The sequence below is a fragment of the Gamsiella multidivaricata genome, assembly GCF_025024155.1.
Source record: "Gamsiella multidivaricata strain RSA 2152 chromosome Unknown BC939scaffold_73, whole genome shotgun sequence".
Lineage (NCBI taxonomy): Eukaryota > Fungi > Mortierellomycota > Mortierellomycetes > Mortierellales > Mortierellaceae > Gamsiella > Gamsiella multidivaricata.
The window spans coordinates 98,146-116,604 of record NW_026251781.1 but is presented as its reverse complement, the minus strand read 5'-3'; the positions used below and the strand labels follow the sequence as shown (position 1 = coordinate 116,604).

General features: G+C 48.2%; 8 protein-coding genes across 8 annotated transcripts; 4 read left to right on the top strand and 4 right to left on the bottom strand.

Moving 5' to 3' along the window:
• Positions 1 to 58: 58 nt before the first annotated feature.
• BC939DRAFT_462748 (pyridoxal phosphate-dependent transferase) lies at positions 59 to 3,390 on the top strand. Its single transcript, XM_051557167.1, has 5 exons — positions 59 to 347; positions 434 to 1,791; positions 1,891 to 2,943; positions 3,030 to 3,137; positions 3,233 to 3,390. Exons 1-5 carry the CDS (start codon positions 239 to 241, stop codon positions 3,341 to 3,343), a joined length of 2,739 nt encoding a protein of 912 aa, XP_051408525.1. The 5' UTR covers positions 59 to 238; the 3' UTR covers positions 3,344 to 3,390.
• Positions 3,391 to 3,504: 114 nt separating this feature from the next.
• Positions 3,505 to 4,532, top strand: BC939DRAFT_291418 (signal recognition particle, SRP9/SRP14 subunit). The gene is made up of 4 exons (XM_051551297.1): positions 3,505 to 3,573; positions 3,727 to 3,799; positions 3,903 to 4,051; positions 4,199 to 4,532. The coding sequence occupies exons 1-4, from the start codon at positions 3,553 to 3,555 to the stop codon at positions 4,340 to 4,342; spliced, it is 387 nt and encodes a 128-aa protein (XP_051408524.1). The 5' UTR covers positions 3,505 to 3,552; the 3' UTR covers positions 4,343 to 4,532.
• A 1-nt stretch (position 4,533) lies between these two features.
• Positions 4,534 to 5,749, bottom strand: BC939DRAFT_291421 (mitochondrial ribosomal protein S25). The gene is made up of 2 exons (XM_051551298.1): positions 5,147 to 5,749; positions 4,534 to 4,942 (listed from the first exon to the last, which is right to left on the bottom strand). The coding sequence occupies exons 1-2, from the start codon at positions 5,626 to 5,628 to the stop codon at positions 4,708 to 4,710; spliced, it is 717 nt and encodes a 238-aa protein (XP_051408523.1). The 5' UTR covers positions 5,629 to 5,749; the 3' UTR covers positions 4,534 to 4,707.
• Positions 5,750 to 5,974: 225 nt separating this feature from the next.
• Positions 5,975 to 7,744, bottom strand: BC939DRAFT_462744 (uncharacterized protein). Its single transcript, XM_051557166.1, has 2 exons — positions 7,091 to 7,744; positions 5,975 to 6,993 (listed from the first exon to the last, which is right to left on the bottom strand). The coding sequence occupies exons 1-2, from the start codon at positions 7,500 to 7,502 to the stop codon at positions 6,020 to 6,022; spliced, it is 1,386 nt and encodes a 461-aa protein (XP_051408522.1). The 5' UTR covers positions 7,503 to 7,744; the 3' UTR covers positions 5,975 to 6,019.
• A 3,853-nt stretch (positions 7,745 to 11,597) lies between these two features.
• BC939DRAFT_401332 (60s acidic ribosomal protein-domain-containing protein) lies at positions 11,598 to 12,071 on the bottom strand (the record flags this gene model as incomplete). The annotated part of the gene is made up of 2 exons (XM_051552600.1): positions 11,598 to 11,771; positions 11,913 to 12,071. 2 exons carry the CDS (start codon positions 12,069 to 12,071, stop codon positions 11,598 to 11,600), a joined length of 333 nt encoding a protein of 110 aa, XP_051408521.1.
• A 743-nt stretch (positions 12,072 to 12,814) lies between these two features.
• On the top strand, positions 12,815 to 14,114 carry BC939DRAFT_462741 (putative ubiquinone metabolism-related protein). The gene is made up of 5 exons (XM_051557165.1): positions 12,815 to 13,245; positions 13,343 to 13,542; positions 13,647 to 13,701; positions 13,800 to 13,868; positions 13,967 to 14,114. Exons 1-5 carry the CDS (start codon positions 12,907 to 12,909, stop codon positions 14,042 to 14,044), a joined length of 741 nt encoding a protein of 246 aa, XP_051408520.1. The 5' UTR covers positions 12,815 to 12,906; the 3' UTR covers positions 14,045 to 14,114.
• Positions 14,059 to 15,041, bottom strand: BC939DRAFT_291393 (uncharacterized protein). The gene is made up of 3 exons (XM_051551296.1): positions 14,715 to 15,041; positions 14,462 to 14,602; positions 14,059 to 14,334 (listed from the first exon to the last, which is right to left on the bottom strand). Exons 1-3 carry the CDS (start codon positions 14,973 to 14,975, stop codon positions 14,170 to 14,172), a joined length of 567 nt encoding a protein of 188 aa, XP_051408519.1. The 5' UTR covers positions 14,976 to 15,041; the 3' UTR covers positions 14,059 to 14,169.
• Positions 15,042 to 17,424: 2,383 nt separating this feature from the next.
• Positions 17,425 to 18,034, top strand: BC939DRAFT_462736 (uncharacterized protein). Its single transcript, XM_051557164.1, has 2 exons — positions 17,425 to 17,750; positions 17,852 to 18,034. The coding sequence occupies exons 1-2, from the start codon at positions 17,685 to 17,687 to the stop codon at positions 17,984 to 17,986; spliced, it is 201 nt and encodes a 66-aa protein (XP_051408518.1). The 5' UTR covers positions 17,425 to 17,684; the 3' UTR covers positions 17,987 to 18,034.
• Positions 18,035 to 18,459: the final 425 nt, after the last annotated feature.

Genomic DNA, 18,459 nt, shown 5'->3' with positions numbered 1-18,459 from the left:
CAAGGAGTCCCACTCCAGTGGACTTTGTTCATTTGTTTCTATCCAATCTATCCTGACCCACTTTTTTCGCTCGACAATACACCCCAGCACCCACCTTCTTCCTTCCTCAGTCGTCTTCTTTCTTTACACCGTCTGCTAATATAACCCCGGACATTTTTCACACTCTCCTCATTCAACTGCCATCTATACCCCTCCCTCTTCCTCTTCTCATTCAGTCCTCATTCATTCAGCCAAGACGATGTCTGCATCACTCAAAGCACACTTCCTTGAAACTAGGGACTCTCTTGGTTACGGCTACAGCAACACCATCGATACCATCCGCAAAGAACAATACCCACAGCTGAAAGGTAATCATATTGGTCTGCCAGTGTGTTGTTACTCTTAGACGCTCTATGATCCACTGATTGACCCTCGGCTTTGGCTTGTTTCGCAGATGCCATCTACCTCGATCATGCTGGAGCCACACTGCCTGCTCAGCATCTTTTGCAGAAATTCACCGCCGACCTCACCTCCAATCTCTATGCCAATCCCCACTCTAAATCCCCTTCTTCGCAAGCGACCTCGGCCAGAGTCGAGTCCGCACGGCGAAAGGTCCTCGAGCACTTTAAGGCTTCGATCCACGGCGAGTGGGATGTTATCTTTACCGCCAATGCTACTGCGGGCATCAAGCTGGTCGGGGAAGCTTTTCCGTGGACTCGGCGATCATCTGTAGTAACAGGCTCACACAACCCATCAGCAGTATCCAAGATGACGATCCTCAGGGAGGCACACACAAGTCTTGTCGGACTACGCGGTCTCGCTCACGATGAAAGTGGGACAATTGATCTGGAAACAGTTACGCAGCACCAATTAGAACAACAATTGGCTCAGACAAAGAAACACCGGGATAGCCATGACTCTTCAACATCGCACCACCCGTCACCGCCTTTGTCGCCCAACTCTTCAACATCGAGTTTGGTCCACTCGCTATCACTGGCGGATTCAGGAACGGATGACGAGCCTATATATAACCTATTCGCTTACCCGGCTCAATGCAATTTTGGAGGTCGTCGCTTCCCTCTATCCTGGCCGGCTCAGATCAAGAGCCGACTCGATACCCCAACAAGCAAGAACATTGTCCTTCTCGATGCTGCATCCTATGTGATGACCTCGGAACTCGATCTCAGTGACCATGCTGCCAGCCCGGACTTTGTCGTCGTTTCATTTTACAAGATGTTTGGATTCCCAACGGGTCTCGGAGCTGTCATTGTCAAGACCGAATTGGCACCCAAGCTCAGGAAGAAGTACTTTGGCGGAGGCACTGTTTCAGCAATCGCTTCGGACGAACCCTGGCAGGTCTATCGGTCTTCATTGCATGGACGATACGAAGATGGAACATTGAACTATCTGGACATTGTCGCTTTGGATCTGGCATTCGAGAGCATTCGCGAGATCTATGGCAGTTACTCGAACATCTCGCCTCATGTTACGGCACTTCATCGGTTACTGTACCGAACCATGAAGGACTTGAAACACTACAATGGCGCACCGCTCTGCGACATTTACGTTGACAGCGAAGACCCGACTAAGACCGAGGAGATTGAAAACAAGCTGATCGGTAACCCTGAGACGTATGGACCCATCTTGAACTTTAATCTGAGGCGGAGTAATGGAAGCTGGATTGGATATGGTGATGTGGAGCGTTTGGCGAGCATGAAGAATATCCACGTGCGCACTGGAGGCTTCTGTAACCCGGGATCGATGCAGCGCTGGTTGGGTCTTTCGGCAGACGAAGTCAAGAAGAATTTGGAGGTAATTGATCTTCCCACTGGATATTATTTGTTCAAGGACGGTTCCTGCATGGTATTGACCAAATGCTAAATAACATCACCATTTCGTGCACTATCTTAGGCTGGTCATGTCTGTTGGGACGACACAGATATTCTCAATGGCAAACCGACTGGTTCTATCCGTATTTCTCTCGGAGCCATGTCCACAGTCGATGATGTCCTAGCTTTTATCGCCTTCCTAGAGGAGTATTTTATCGATAACTCGGATCCCGATGCCATTGTGCAAAGCCTTGATCTCATTGGTGAAAAGGGTGAGATTCCGGACAGCTCCTCATCAGACCCTGTTCAGGTGGACTCTGTTATCATCTACCCTATCAAGTCCTGTCGCGGTTACAAGATCCCCCGTGGTCGGTCTTGGCCTCTCGCACCTCATGGTCTGCTGTACGATCGTGAATGGATGCTCGTAGACGAAGTCACCGGTGCTGCTTTGACCCAGAAGCGATATCCGCGCATGTGCATGATCCGGGCCGAGATCTTGTTAGACCAGAACCTGATGATTGTCGAGCACGACCAAGAGCCAGGATCTGCATTGAGCAGCGAACACGATACCCAAAAGAAAGCCGATAATAGGCTGTACATCTCGCTGGACGAGATGCCTACGGAAGCCGCCAAGAGCTCCTCCAGGGTCTGCGGAGACTGCACATCCGTGGTTCATTACACTGCGCCCGAGATCAATGAATGGTTCACGCGTTTCTTGGGCAAGCCCTGTCGACTGGCCCGCCAACCTGTCACCTCGCAGAACCCCTTGCTTTCGAACGGATCGATTGCATCAGTCTCTAACGAAAGCAGCTCAGGGGCAGCTCCTGCTTCATCGCGCTTTGTCAAGTCCCATTTGAACGCACCCGCGGGTGCTCCGATCCTGCTATCGAACGAGAGTCCGTTCCTTCTGATTGCTGACAAGTCTGTGGAACGCGTTCGCGACTGGGTTGATGAGCAAGATGAGGGCCAGGGTGCTGTTCGTAGACTGGCTAACTTATCGGAGGATTTGGACAAGAAGCTGAGACACGAGCTGACATCCGATAGCTTTAGGGCCAACTTTGTGACCAAGGGGCAAAAGATCGGGTTCGAGGAGGACCATTGGTCTAGAATCCAGATCGGAGACCAAGTGTTCGATGTAAGTGCCTAACGTCATTACTCTGTGTGATGCAGGAAAGATGGTCTTCAGTGCTGTACTAACGCGTTTTGTATGTTCGATATTAGATCCTGGGTCCGTGCAGGCGCTGCCATATGGTGACCATTGACCAGATGACGGCTATGAAGAACTCGGATGTGTTTTTGGCCCTTTCAAAGAACCGCAAGAGTCCAGGGGTAAGTTGATCTTCTTTGGGTTTGCCAACTGCTCGACTGTATATGATTCAGAGGGATGTATCAACTCACGCGCTACACCCCATTTGTCGTTATAGGGTCAGATCTTCTTCGGTATGCATATGCTTCACCGCCCAGATCTCTCTGCAGCACCATATGTTGTCAAGGTCGGGGATATGATCCGAATGCGCCGACAAGTTTCCAATTAGTGGATAATCCTATAATCTTTTAAATAAACGCGTGAAAAATACTGTACATTTGTACCCATTGATCAATGGTATACTATTGAAACCCGCGCGTGCGAGCAGCACTTCCGGTGACGTGGTTATAGTGTGTGTAAAGCGTTCCAGGCACGCATGAAGTGGATAACATTCTTTCGTCCATCCTTTTTGACATCGCCATCAACACCGCGGACAAGATGCTCCTCGACAACGACAAGGTATTCAGCGTATACAGGACAGGGATTGCGAGCAGGACAACACATCAACCCATGCGTGGACTGGCGGATCATCTGAGTCTTTCCCCTCAAGACTAATCACTTCATTAAAAAAAAAAAAAACATATTCGCTTCCTGGACTATCGTTCTCGCTAGTTCCTAACCAAGATGGCCAAGGCCTTCGAGGACTCCAAGACTGCAAGGACCGTATACCTGACGATGAAGAGACGTAAGACCTCGACAGGATGCTGCAGGTGGGCGGGCAAGATGTTCTACGGAGGGTCCACCGTATCTGTGCCTCAACCAATACGCCCTCTCTTCTCCTCCAATAGATTCCTACTCTACCAAGAAGATCAGGGAAGCGGAGGAAGCTTCAGAAAAGGCGACTGGCGACACTGTCATGAAGGCGGATGCTCAGGATAAGGAGTACTCAACATTGATCCGCCTCACCTCTGGCACAAAGACGAAACTGAGCACCCTTGTATGTACAGACTGGATTCTTTTTTTTTTCGATCATGTTCCCCTCGTGTTCCTGCATGTCTGGAAGACGAATGAGTTCGATCTTGCCAATTATTCTTGTTTTACAATGTTAACGATTGCTTTTTATTTTACGTTTTATGAAATATAGGTCCAACCTCAGGATCTAGATCGATTCATGGTTCAGTACACGAATATCATCAAGATCAACATGGACGCACTCAAGAAGAAGGAGAGGAAAAAGGCTGCCAAATCGGCCAAGGAAAAGGCCAAGGCCAAGAAGGCCACCGCATGAGAAAAAAAAAAAGAACAGCAACGACAACAAAGACACAGTTTTGACACGGACACAGCAAGGAACCAGTGCTGATATGCAATACTTAGCAACGGACAAGACGAACTCCTGTAAAATAATAAAACCATTGCCATGCATGAACACTACGGAACGGTCGCTCCATTGCTTGATAATGAGGTCTCTTTTGACATGTACCCAATGCACCAGAAGTGTCCATGTTGATGCTCAAGCTTTATTTCTAGTTTTGCAAAGAAAAAAAAATTCCAATCCATGATGACACCTTTGTCCCTCTTGTACCCAGAACTACCCTTTCCAAATGCCACGTCCCATCCCTATTGCTTTAAGGATAAATGATCCTGTTGGCATTTTTAAAACTTGGCAGCGTTGTTCTCAGCCTCAAGCAGAGCCTCCTCCTCGCGCTTCAATCCGTTCATGACAAAGCTCCTACGAGGCTTGAGTCCAAAGGCCATGGCCTGAGCCTTGGCAACACGGGCCTCAGTCTCCTCCTGAGCCCTGTGTAAGTAAAACTCCTGAGTTGCGATATGGTAGGCTTCCCGCTCTGATTTTCCTGTGGTCATGAGGTACAATTGATGCTGGACCACACTATTATGCGACGAAGCGAAGAAAAATGATACGCAGATCAAGAGAGAGAGAGAGAGAGAGAGAGAGAGAGAGAGAGAGAGAGAGATTGGAAAGAGGATATTAGATATTCCATTTAAAGGCTGATGATCCTGTCAGACAAATCCATGGTTCCATGATTGATAAGCAGCTCGGAGACAAAAAAGAACAACTCAAAGGACAACGTACTCTTCACCGGTCAGATCAGCGATCGACCGACCCTTCTGCAGAAGCGTGGACCAGTCGCGACGCGTGCCATCTCCCGAGGTCTCAACCAAACATCTAGGACGGCGCAATTCCCAAGGGTGATCCTCATAGAACCGTCGACGGAGCCTGTCTTCTGGATAGATAATATTCTTGGGTCGTTCGCTCTTCCAGCGGAGGTGTTTATTCGTCCTTGAGGAACGGGTCAAGGTCTTTTGTGCTGATGCTTCTGCCGCTGTCGTTGTTGTTGTTCCTGAGGAAGCGGTGCCGGCGGCGGCAGCCTCGCGCTCAAATGTAAGCTGGGGGTTGATGTTGGCACGGGAGGGATCACGCTCGCGGAGGAATGTCGGAGACGGAGGGGCAAGCGAGGTCGCAGGGTACCACACGGGGGGGTTCTTGATCACGTTCGCCTTCAACAGCTTAGTGACATAGCTGTGGACCTTGGCAGGTGGTGATTTGAAGGCCATGGCTCGGCGTGTGTGTATGTGTCGATGGAATGAGGAGGAGAGATGGGAGCGAGCGAGGAGTGTGCAAGCAGGGCCTGGGTTGAATGCGATGCAAGTTAGTGCCTGGCCCTTTAGGTGGAATGCCCCCCGCCCATTGTTTACAATTTCGGCCAAAGGTGGTCGGATCTGTGAAGCCCTTAATATACGCCGCCAATTTTAAAATCCTTCCATTTTGAAGAACGTGAGAGAGAGGGATCTACACAGCAGAACGCGTGCCAATGCTCCGCGCGCTCGGTCTATCCTGTGCTCCCCTCCCAGCTATACGATACACAAGGATGTTTCGCATCTATGAATAAAAGTACATGCATGCTGCTTATTATTTTATTTTATTTTTATAAAGTACTTAGAAATGCTATGCTTTTGTCTTCTTTGTCCGCTTCTTGGGTGCTGAGCTCACTGTCTTCTTTGCACCATCAGATGAACCCGAAGGCAAAGAACCAGACAAACCTGACAAAGCCGACGCTGCGGCCGAAAGCGGGTTCGAGGCCGATGAAGCTAATGATATCGTCGATGCCGAAAGACCGACATCCAACATCCTCGAGTCCTTCTCCACAATCAGGCCCCTCAACCATTTGATCTCCATCTCCAGTTCCCGAACACGGATCTCCAACAGCTCAGACTTGGTAGTCATCTCTTTCGCAGTCTTTTCAAGGATCTGCTCGCGAAGACGTTTCTTGTGTCGGAACCTTGCGGATGCTGCAGTGTTCCGACGACGCTTGTCCTCCTCGGCTGCCAGCTTGGTCGCATACTCCGGGTCGTCCGGCGACAAGCTCAGTACTGCCTTCGGAACCCTGGAATTCAAGCCATTAGACCCGGCTCGTTCATCCATCTCGTCTTGTTCGTTCTCGAACTCCTCATCATCCGAATCCACATTGCTCGGCTTCTCCGCGTGAGGAGACAATGCTGAGGACGAGACATTCGCAGACACGGATGTCGTGGAGCTCACAGGTGAGTCCGTTACAACAGATGTGCTCTCCTTGCGAGCAATACTCCGCTTGGCCTGGACATCATCGCTCGGCTTTGAAGTGATGGACAGCGGTGGGTTGATCTGGAGCTGACGGAAGTCGCTCATCGTCGTGGGCGATGACAATGGAGAGGATTGGACAGAATACGGCTGCTGCTGCAGAGCAAGGAAGGGCTGACGAAGCAAACGGGCTGCAGCGGGGCTAATAGGACCGGCTGTCGTAGGCGTCGAAAACGACGTGGATTCGCTGTGGCCCTGTGAATAGATTGAATTGAAGTGGACAGGCTGCTGGGATGGGCCTGCTGTGACAACGGGGTTCCTTTGGCGAGATCTTTCGACGACTGAGAGGGACGTCCTAGGGTCTATAGCAAAGCGGAGCGTTCATAATGATGTTAGAATAGCGTTCATTAATTAGGGAGATGGTCATTAAAAAAAAAAAAAAAAAAAAAAAAGCCTTACCTTCAGAAGAGTTGGCGTCGAGATAGCGATGGATGGCATCAAGTTGCTGAAGCTGTCGCTGCATGTCAGACGACTGATATTGGAGAGAATTCTGCTGTGCCTGAGAGGTCATAATTGGCTGGGATTGCTGCTGTTGGAACTGCTGTTGTTGTTGCTGCTGCTGTTGCTGTTGCTGCTGCTGTTGCTGAGTTTGCTGGAACTGCTGTTGACTCATGGCCAGTTTAACACCCATTTCATCCTCATAGATACCCACGCCTGGTGGAATATCATATGTGAACTGAGCATTGGCCCAGAGCAAGAGATCGTCATCAGGGAGATGTTGGGGATCGTCCAAGTCGTCTTTACCCTCCAGGGGCGAGACCTGGTTGAACGTGGCAATCAAGGCCGCGTATGGGTTAGGGTAGCTGTCCATGTTTGTGTATTGGCGATAATGCTGTGGGGCGGGTAATGAGTGCAGGAATGGGTATATTACAGTGTCGCTGAGGGGGTAATGAAGAATGCTGATGGGTATAGAATATAAGAGTGAAGCGTGTATTAGGAGTAATGGATACTAAGTACACTTGGGTAAGGTAGTATTAGTCCGGAATTATGGAACCGAGGCGAGAAGGAGGAGAAGAGTAGACGGTGTCAAATAAAAAGGTGTGAAAAAAAAAAGAAAGAGAGAGAGGTGCGAGGGCTTCATCTAACCCGAGACTTTTTGTACTTTTTCACAGAGCGAGGAGTGAGTGCGAGAAAGATACTTTTAGCTTTCGCGTGCCTGCGACAGGCTTTGTGGCCAAGAAAGGGAAAGGGGGAGGATGGACAACAACAGCAGAGGATATGGATCGAGACTCTATTGGCGAGCAATGGGTTTCGATGACACGATACTGATTGAATCTTTGTCGATTTGTTTGTCTGTTTGCAGGTTTGTCCGCCGCAAGGGGGTACATAACTGCGATTCAAGCAAAGGCAGGGCTGCAGAGGAGACAGAAAAGGAACCGAGGGAACTTTTACTGCGCTCCACTAAGCGCATTCTTTAGTCTCGATACAGAAGACCTATTCATTTCAGTTCAAATGGAGACTGCCTACAGTACTTCGCATGAATACCGATGGATCCAGTTGCTTTGCATTATGTATTTTATTCTTTGCTAACCACTCATGCTTCCTTCTTTTACGTCCGACAGCTCTGAATACATGTACAGAGTAATAACTTAGGGCTAGGTGGGGATTGGCTGCCGCGACCTGCTTTAAAGTTTTCCACGGATTGGATTGGCAATCTATTATCTTCAAAGGAGAGAACACATGGCTAGACTGCTGCAATAAAGAAACCGGTTCAAAGGGATAAAAAGGATTGGTGAGAATCCAACGGGTTGAGAGCGCGTCAAAACACAGTTTGACCTTGCATGTCCTCGCCATCTCGCCCATCGCCTGCTTCCCGTTTATCGTCCTCATTCGCTTGTTATAACCGCCCATCATCTGCACGCGCTTAGGACTTGACAGGGTGCCTAAAAGAAATATCAACTATTGTTCTAAAAGATTCGCATCCTAATATGCTTCCTGAGCTCCGTTTTCGTTGCAGTGGAATAGCCTTTGGTTAGATCGATAGAGTGAACGATAGTCTACTTTTCCGACACTACTTTCCTGACACGCCCTCCTGAAAATAAACGTGTTAGTTCCCTGTCTATTTTTTGCCCTTCCGAACACCGCGACCATGCATGCAGCAGACTCGCCTTTTCCTTTTTTTCTCGGCCAGCGACAAGAAAGCATGTTACAAATTGAAATAAAGATGATCAGGGTGACTTTTTGATTGCTTCAGTACCCTATCTGACTTATTCTCTCTGTTCGTTCTGTCGGACAAAAAGACATAAGCAAGTACAGCAGAGCAATGAGGGATATTTTTTTTGATGGTTGTTATTTTGTTTGTTTGGACACGACGTGCACCCTGCTGAGCGTTCTGTGTCAAACTGTGTTTGGGTCAAGCCAAACTGTGTTTGGACCTCATCGTTCTCCCTGCAGGTTTGTCCCTCCCCTCCAATTCCAACTGCCGCTACAATTATTCCCTCCGATCGGATCCGTACACGTACTCCTTGGCAGGTTGTCTGAATACATATATAGTCAGCACACGTTGCCCAGAGAGATAGGCAGGCACACTAGCCCTGAGACAGGTGATAACGAGGTATACCCCCAACATCCCCACGTTAATCATCAGGTCCCACTTCCTCCACTGCTGACACCATATTGCAACGACAAACAACAAATCAACGTGCGGATGCAGCATTCCTTGTAAGGAGTTTTGCCCACCTGCGTCCAAGTCATGCGGAGAAGCAGTTCTCTTGAGTTCGACTCAATGTACGGACTCTTCACGCTCCGTGCTCCTTCTTCTTATTGCCCATAACTATCGTCGAACTCATATCCTCTTTTACTCTTCATTGTTCTCACCACTGCTTTAAAATGAATACGATCAAGAGCGCTTCTGATCCACTCCTCCAGGAGTATTCCCATCTGCTCGTTGGATGTTGTATTTTAAGGTTTTCCATGTTTGGTCTGCTGCAGAAAACAGAGTGTGGGTGTGGTTACACAAGGCTGTATTAAATACTACGACTTAATTCAGTCGTCATAACTCAATCAGAGATGAGAACAATGGCAATGGAATCAATTTTGATGAGAATGGCGTGCTTCATATTGCGTTCAAAACACCCTCGACTTCACGTACATCTTCTTGTCAGCCAAAAATACTGCGAAAACTGTATTAATTTACTTCAGGCAGCATGAGGGGCGCTCCGAGGGGTTTAATATACAGACAGCTGGGTCAACAGTTTCCTGTACGTGGGTACGTTCGCGTGCCAAAGTTTTCGCTCTCTCTAATGATTATTTGTTTGACCAGAGGCTGCTGCAGTGCCATTGCGATTCTCAATAACTACAATCGTTCCACGTGTGCAAAGGGAAGATAGACTAGGAGCACTTGAGGTGATTATAAATCACAGCAAGGTGGCCCAGCCTTGCATCCTCAGAATGGTTACATTAACAAATAATGCTAGGAGCAAGGGGGAGGGGGGGGGGGTCGGTTGTATGGCGCACAGCAAAGAATATAACAATGCAAGGCTCTTTTTTTCTCATGGTTGCCATACATTCTACAAAATCCTTTATCTGTGTATTTCTTCTTCGTGGTTAGTGCCGTCATTGGTCGTACAATTCTCATGAGCAACGCGCGACAGACGAGGCACATTTAGAAAGGTGTCTTTGAAGGACAAATCAGGATCCATTCAGTGACGGGTAGCATTCACAATCCTCCGTTTGTTTAATGTCTTTAATACTCGAGTGCCGCTCATCTTTGATAACTAATGGGGCCGTGGAATTCCACGAACAAAGCTGACGCTAGGCATTATTCTCGGTTCTCCACGTACGTTGGATGCTTGGAAAGTATTGCGCGTTCCTTTCTAATCGCAGAATGCTTCTCCCGAATGCGTCTCAGTCATTAAGTGTTTCCTTTGAGTAAGTTCGTAGGGTTAAATGGCCCTTTTGTTCTCGCCGAAAGAATGTCTGCAGATCAAATTCTATATACGCACCCCTTTATCATTATACATCCACGTATGCCCACAGAATGTGATGAACTATCCCATCATCACGTTTCTCCAATTTCAATTGAGCACGTCCACAGAAAACAGCAATTGAACTCTGAACGCATTTTTTTTATTCGCGCCCGAATAAAAAGACCGCCGCAAGGTCGAGATATACGCTTTGCCAGAGTATGGGTTACAAAAAGTGAATGTTTTAGGGGACTTACTTGTGGAGATTACAACGCATAATGAGATAGGATTAAAAAAAAAAAAACGTGTTCAAATTTGCCGCCGACATTTTTATCGAATGCCAAAATGTCGGGGCACCAGATGGATGTATTGATTTTAGTTGATGCCAATTAAAGCCAACTACATACAATATGACATGCCAACTGAAGGCAGTCAATTGAAGGCAGCCAACTAATTTCCATATACCCCCTCAAATCAAATGTACTTGAAGGAAGGCAGTTAGTCTCTGAGCTGAAAAAAAAAGGTGCTTTTTCAGCACGTGTTGGAGGAAAACAGGCATGAGCTGCATGCAAAACAGGTTTGGTGAACCAGCAGCACGAACCTGTTGGTGAACCAGCACAAACCTGTTGAGAAACAGCACAAACCTTTTGTGGAAGCAGCACGGACCTCTTGACAAAGAGCACTAACTGCTTGTAAAAAAGCAGCAGAGGCACAATCAGCGCACATACTGGCTTAGGAGTACTCAAATTGAGGCGCGCTGCACACCCAGCAGTTGATTTGAGTGTGTATAGCAAGGGCTGGCTTTGTCTTGAAGCTTTCCCGTTTGATCTTGATATTAAAAGAACCGCAGTCAATATTTTACAATGTCCTATACGACGTTCACACAATGTACGATTCCAGTCCGAAAAGTCAACCTTGGGAGAGAGAAAAACGTCATGATCAAGCTGTTTTTATTGGAAAGATCAAGGGTTGGCGTTGAGAGGGAGAATCGATTGAAGTATTTAATCGAAGAGACCGAATCCCATATCGTCATCAGACTCCTCCTTGGGCTCCTCCTTCTTCTCCACCTTCTTCTCCTCAGCGCCAGCAGCGCCAGCGCCACCAGCGGCGGGGGCAGCGGCAGCGGCACCGCCAGAGGGGACGGAAGCGAGCTTGGAGGTACCCTCAGCAATGAGCTATAGGTGAACGAAAATCAATACGGACGAAATTAATAAAATTGTGCCTTGAGCGGGTCTGACCATTATCCATAGCTCTTGGTGCAGAGGTATAGCAGCAAAAGAATAAAAAAATAAAAAAATAAAAAACTGGATTCTTACCTCGTTGATGTCCTTGCCAGCGAGCTGGGCAATCAAGGACTCAATGCGGGCAGACTCGGCCTCAATACCGACGGTGGCAAGGAGGGCGGTGATGTCCTTGGCGGAGGGGGTAGCGTTACCACCGATGGTAAGCAAAAGGTAGGCAGCGAGATACTTCATGGTTCTGAGGAAAAAGAATAAAGAGAAACAAAAGCAATTGTCAGCCGTTTTATCCGGATATGACCTCGCAGTGTGGTTGAGAAAAAAGGTCCTGTCCAATCCTGGTTGTCCGACACGACTACGGCGAGTTCAATGCGTAAGGATAGGGCGACTCCGGCAGGTTGACTTTGCCACTCTTGACTACGGCATCCCAGTGATTGTAAGGAGGTGTTGAAGATTTCGTACAGGTCTCCTGGCTGACGATCGCAGTCGACGATCATAGGAACGGTATTGCTGAACACTGTCTCTAAGGATTCGCGCTTGCTGTTCCCTGATCCGCAGAGTCAACGGTATATACGGCTCAAGGGTCTAGTTGTCTCTGTGTTGAATCTGGAATGATGGCTCTCCATCTGTGATCTGGTTGCCGCACCGCCCCTGAACGTGCGATATATCCGTGGTGTTTGATGACAGTGAGTATCGAGAGCAATTGATCGTCCAGTATGGATGGATGGGTACTGCGGTGGATTGGTTGACCGATGGATCGATCGAATGCGCCCGGTCGATGGATGTATGGCTCAGATCACTTGTCAAGCTCCAATGTTCTTCCTTCAGACAAGATTTGAGTTCTTACAAGAATCCAGTACGTTTGCAAGAGGAGGAACCAAGCAGCGCTGCACACTAAGAAATTATTTATGTGGATGCCTCCAAGTAAAGTCACGCCTCAGAATTACTGACTTTGGCCCGAAACGGGAACAACACCCGCACCTTTGACACGCCTTAAACCTTTTCTTACATTCCTCAGCTCTCTCATTCCTGAACTGAACACCCTTCACCGCAACTGTCCTACATACCCACTATGTCTCCTACTCTTCGGACCGCCCTTCGACCCTCAAAGGCAGCGCTCACGCTGTTGTCAAGGCATAGCACACCAACTCGTGCTTTTAGCACAGCAGTGTCCTCGCGACAGGCTATTCCTGCTTCGTCCTTGAACAATAACAGTGATACAGCCACACAAAGCTCTTCTACCTCCTCAGATACATCAGAGGTGCCTCCACTTCGCCTCTCCAAAGAACAGCGTGCACTACTCGAGGAGATGATCCGTGTCGACCAGGCAGGAGAACTGGGCGCCAATTGGATCTATCGTGGCCAATATGCTGTTCTGGGATCTGATAAGAAGGTCGGCCCATTGCTTCAGGTAAACAAGTCATGGCCTATTACCATCGTCCTCCGAAGTAATTGAGCTCAGAACTCTTATCGCCGCCATTTTATTTTATTTTTTCTCTTTTAAATAGCATATGTGGGACCAGGAGAAGCACCATCTGAGGGTGTTCGATGGTATCGTCAGTCAATATCGCGTGCGACCTACAGCCTTGAGACCCATCTGGGAGTTGGCTGGGTTCGCACTCGGCGCAGGCACCGCATTAATGGGCAAGGAGGCAGCCATGGCCTGCACCGAAGCAGTTGAGACCGTGATCGGTGGACATTACAACGAGTACGTGAACGCCCTGCTGTTCAAATGAGGTCATGGTGGATATGCTGTACAATCTCAGGACGCTTTGTAACCTAATGTCTCATATTGTTATTTTTAATGGATAGTCAACTGAGGGAGCTGCTCAAGATTGATCACCCAGATATTGCAGAATTACGCAAGGTATGTGGACGAGGAATTCAACTGTACCTTTGTCTTGGACAGCTTTCTTTCAGTTCGTGTATTGATTACCGGCCTTTACATTTTATTTTCGATCGTAGGTGGTACAGCAATTCCGCGATGATGAGCTGGAGCATTTGGAGACGGCCCTGGAGCATGACGCTCAAAAGGTATGTGAACCAGATGGCCACCCTAATATCTTGGACGCCCGCCAAGAGAATAATGATGGAAAGACTTCATTTTTGCTGATTTACTATTTAAAATGTAGGCACCACAACACGAACTCCTCAGCAACGCTATCAAGCAGGGATGCAAGGCAGCGATCTGGATCTCGAGCAAAGTATAGAAGGTATTAAGCATTGGGAAACCATCACAAAATAAAAGCAAGCATCATATACAACAATAAGGACATAAGAACTCTGTTGCGTTGTGAGAAGAAGGCAGCATATATCCGGGTCATTGCTCTTGCTATTATTCGCCCTTGAGATCTGTTTTCCATGTCAACGTGAGTTTTGCCACTGTGTCGAATGCCGCGTTTTTGATGATGACTTCAGTAATGATTTTATCGGTCGTGGTGTCTGTGAAAGCTGGTACAACTGAACTCGCTGTTAAAAGTCCTCTTACAGCTTTTATATACTAAGAACCATAGCAGCGATGGCTTTGGTTAAAGCGCCCACTTGCAGTAAATGATACAAACCGATGTTTATCATAGCAATAGAGATGGTGTTTTTTTTTTTTTTTTTTTTTTTTTGCTTGGACATACCTCGACATTGATGTTTGTCAAAATGGCTCGATCTTTCTTTCCGAGATGGGTGAATAGTGCAAGGCCGCCGATAGTTTCTCCGAAAGTGACTAGCGCTCCAGCATGGACGCACTTGAATCGATTCGACGTACTTCTTGTTTCCTATGACAAGAAAGAAAGACAAGGGCATAGCATTAGTAGGGCCGACGCGATCCTAGATCTCACGCGTGTGCCAAGCTCGCTGCTGCCCATTATTTTCTTGTTAACTATCTACCTTCATGATACCACAAACTATTCCTTTTTGAACCTCTGTGATTCGAACGTTGATTGATCGTGAATACGGATTCGCAATCCCGACTAGAAGAGAATATATCCAGCTACGCATTCGGAGCGGCAATACATCTAGGCTGTGCACCGTGTTCCATACCGCAAGCGGTTCTCGTAGAGAGGATAGTTTCTTGGAGATCGTGAAAAGGCTGGACGCCAGAAATCCCAGCAGAACGACACCTACGATTCCAAGTTGGTACAGTTGCATTGTGGGTGTATTGATTGAATTCTTGATCTGGCGGCTGTTATGTGTCTATGTTATTTAGATGGGTTGTCTAACGGAAGAAAGAAAGAAAGAAAGAAAGAAAGAAAAGGAAGCAAGGAGCCCCCAATCTTCCTCAAGACATTTTTGAAGGATGGTGGTGTTTTTGAAAGACTACAAAGGGAACCGACGATGGAAGATCGTTGGTGGCGGTTGGTTTTTCGTTGGGGGCGCTTGTGCGAGACACCCGACCTGTTGTTCGGGCAGCCAATGACATCACACGCGTAGAAAGAAGGCGAAGCAGGTGATGCTGGGCTGAGCGGCATCCGGGTATGATCCTCGTAGGCAGGTACCTATTGTGCGCATTGATACCAAGGACCAAGGATGATCGGATGTGACCCAGCATGGCGGTGTGCGAGTGTCAAATGCATGCAGTTGTATCGTCAAGCCATTGAGCAGTGCCACTGGCATTATGGCATCCTACGACAGCAGTATGTGCAGACCATGCCTGATTTAAGGTTTTAGCGGCAGTTAGTGTTGGAGAGAGAGTGTGCCCAGAACAGAAAAGAAAATGCTTGGCAAACAGGGAGCAGCAACGTCTCCTCCAATCATTGTCTTCGACCACCTCACTTTTGCATCTTCATCTGATTCGATTCAAGACAACACCCATATGAGCCAGGACCAGAGCAGACTGCAGCCAGACAACCACGACCTCGAGGATTCGCTACCACCGTCGTACGAGGAAGCCATCGCTCATATCGAAGACGACTCAATTGCAGCGACTGCCAGTCAGCAGCACCAACAACTGCAGTACAGTCAGTCCGGCAACACTGCAGCAGACCGTCGTTTCAACTTCAATGATGCGATCCAGAACAGCGATAGCGACAGCGACAGCGACAGCGACAGCGACAGCGATGAGGACAACGCTAACGGACACGACGAGTCTTCACCCCTCAGACCTGTTCGAGTGCCAAGAGTCCACGCAGTCGCTAGTGTTGTAGGCGACAGCAGCAGCTCCAGCAGCCATCGCAGTCATTTTGTAGGCCAACATCACGATTCGTTTCACGGGCACAGACATCATCGACACCACCATTCCCACAATGCACACCCACATCGGCACGGCCATGCGCAGGCGTCGTTCGATCGATCTGCAGGAGAGACCTCTGCCGCAACAGCACGATCAGCTGCGTCGACAGCCTCGGCACCTTCTTTGGCGCAGTCATCAATGGGCTCGGGCACCTCTCCATTAGGTCCGTCACCTTTCCCACCAGGAGTCCCATTTCCTCTAGGACCTTTACATGGCCAGATTCCATCATTTCCGCCCCCGGGCGTACCAGGAGGATTTGCAACGTTCGGTAGCCCTGGAGGATTTGGTCCCCCTCCAGTTGGGTTCGGTAGCCCTGGAGGATTTGGTCCCCCTCCAGGTGGGTTCGGTACATCTGCCAGATTTGGTCCCCCTCCAGGCGGATTCGGTCCATCTGCTGGATTTGGTCCTCCAGGTGGGTTCGGCCCCCTAGGAGGATTTCAAGGGTTCCTTGGGTTTCCACATTCATTTCGACCTCCAGGCCCGACGTTATCATTCCAGGCGCCGCCACCGATACCCCGTTCTCCAACAGTACCGTCAGCGCCATCAGTACCAGCGCCACCGCCCATACCCGGCGTACGAACTACAAGTGAAGATACCCCTGAATCTTCAGTCCTCTCTATATCCGAGAAGCAGTTCAGCTCGGGGTCGGGAAGGAGTCGAGCACAGCCATTTATTCCACCCCCTCCAGTATTTAATCCTTCTGCCCCGCCATCAGCTCCGCCAGAACCATTTTCATCTTTACCAGAATCAACGTCCAGGGCTACCGATTTGTCCTCACCATCTGCGGTACCATCATCATCTGCAGTGCCAGGAGTAGATGTGAACCCCCTAGCTTTTGCACCGCTGCCTCCCAGTGCCCCTCCGGTAGGCATTCCAAACGCACCGGACCTCCTGAGTAGTCAAGATGTTTCTAAGGCATCTTTCGAAAGATCTCAACGCGGAGTCGAGACGCGAGATCCATTACTGGATGGCCCATACCAGCTGTACCGATTTTTTGTTGCGCACAATGACCGGCCCTTGATGCACGTTTTGATCTCTGGTAAGCGTGCGACACTATCCTTCTTTTTCTCTTTTTTTTTTTTTTTTTTTTTTTTTTTTTTTTTTTTTTTCGGAACACTGAACTTGCTGCTTCTTCGCGTGCCAAAATAGGGTCTCATGTCGAACAACGAACTTCGGAGGAAATAAATGCGGACGGGACACGCAGGACTGTGAAGCAAAAGGCTAAGGTGAACGATTTCAAGATCGACCTTGATCTCACTCCTTATATCTCTTCCTCGGGCACAATCACAGCTTTACCGGATCCCAAGACTGGCAGCCAACCAACATTGCGCCAGGTGATCGAGGGACATGTCGAGGATGAGAATCCGTTCAAGGAATTGCTCATGAACAAGGTAAAGATATAGCACTAAATCAACCTATATCGCACTGTCATGCTACTCATTCATACGCGTTTTTTTTTCTTCTTTTACTATTGGTATTAATAGAAAGTCATTTGGGACTATGAGGTTCTGACTAGAGGTATTACGCACGCGATAAGGTCTGTTGGTTACCACTACACGATCGAGATTTCGTATCCCATCACCAACAACCGTGTCGTCGTCCATTCCGCCTCACCGATCGCCAACTTTATGAGAAGCAGTTGGACTAAGATCTTTTGCTGTATGTCATTTGTGGGTGTTTTATTTTATCCATTAGTAAGTCATGATATAGCCTTTTGTTTTGACATGCTATGTATGGAATTATGATAGTTCCCTCGCTAACTTTTCATCTATCTCACCTATTCTTGAACTTACAGCGCTATATGCTCAAAAATGTCAAGGATAAAGCGCTCGAGTCAGAGTTCCAAATGACCATTTCAACACACGACTTTTACATGCAGAACTATTGGAACATTATCGATCAAGTCCAGTACAATGATACCAAGAAATAGTAATAAAACATATCTATTTCATATCTATTTTCTCTTCGTAAACGCGGCATTGATTCGGCTCGCTCGAGGATGAGAGAGTAGAAAGAAATTCAAAAAGGCATTGGCACGACTGCATTGACGATAGTACACGTGCATTTGAAGCAATATAAACTGACGGATGTATCGACAGCGTTTCAAGAGTTCTATCCTGGTACACAGCTATGTATCAAACCATGCTCGGAGGTTCCTTTGTATACTTGGTCCTACGAAGGTGCTTCGCGTGTGATCCTCCTTGAGTCCCAAGTGGCCCCGTAGGAAGACTATATGACTCACTAGCACCACTAGCCTACGTCAGATGTTCCCCGCACGACCAGTAGTGCTAAACGATAATTGAGTGTCCGTTCAGCGGGGTTACTCCGCATTTTTCGGGCGAATCATCAGAGGCAAGGTACCAGGTCTCGAATGGGTATAGCTTTGGCTCAATTGTCAGAACC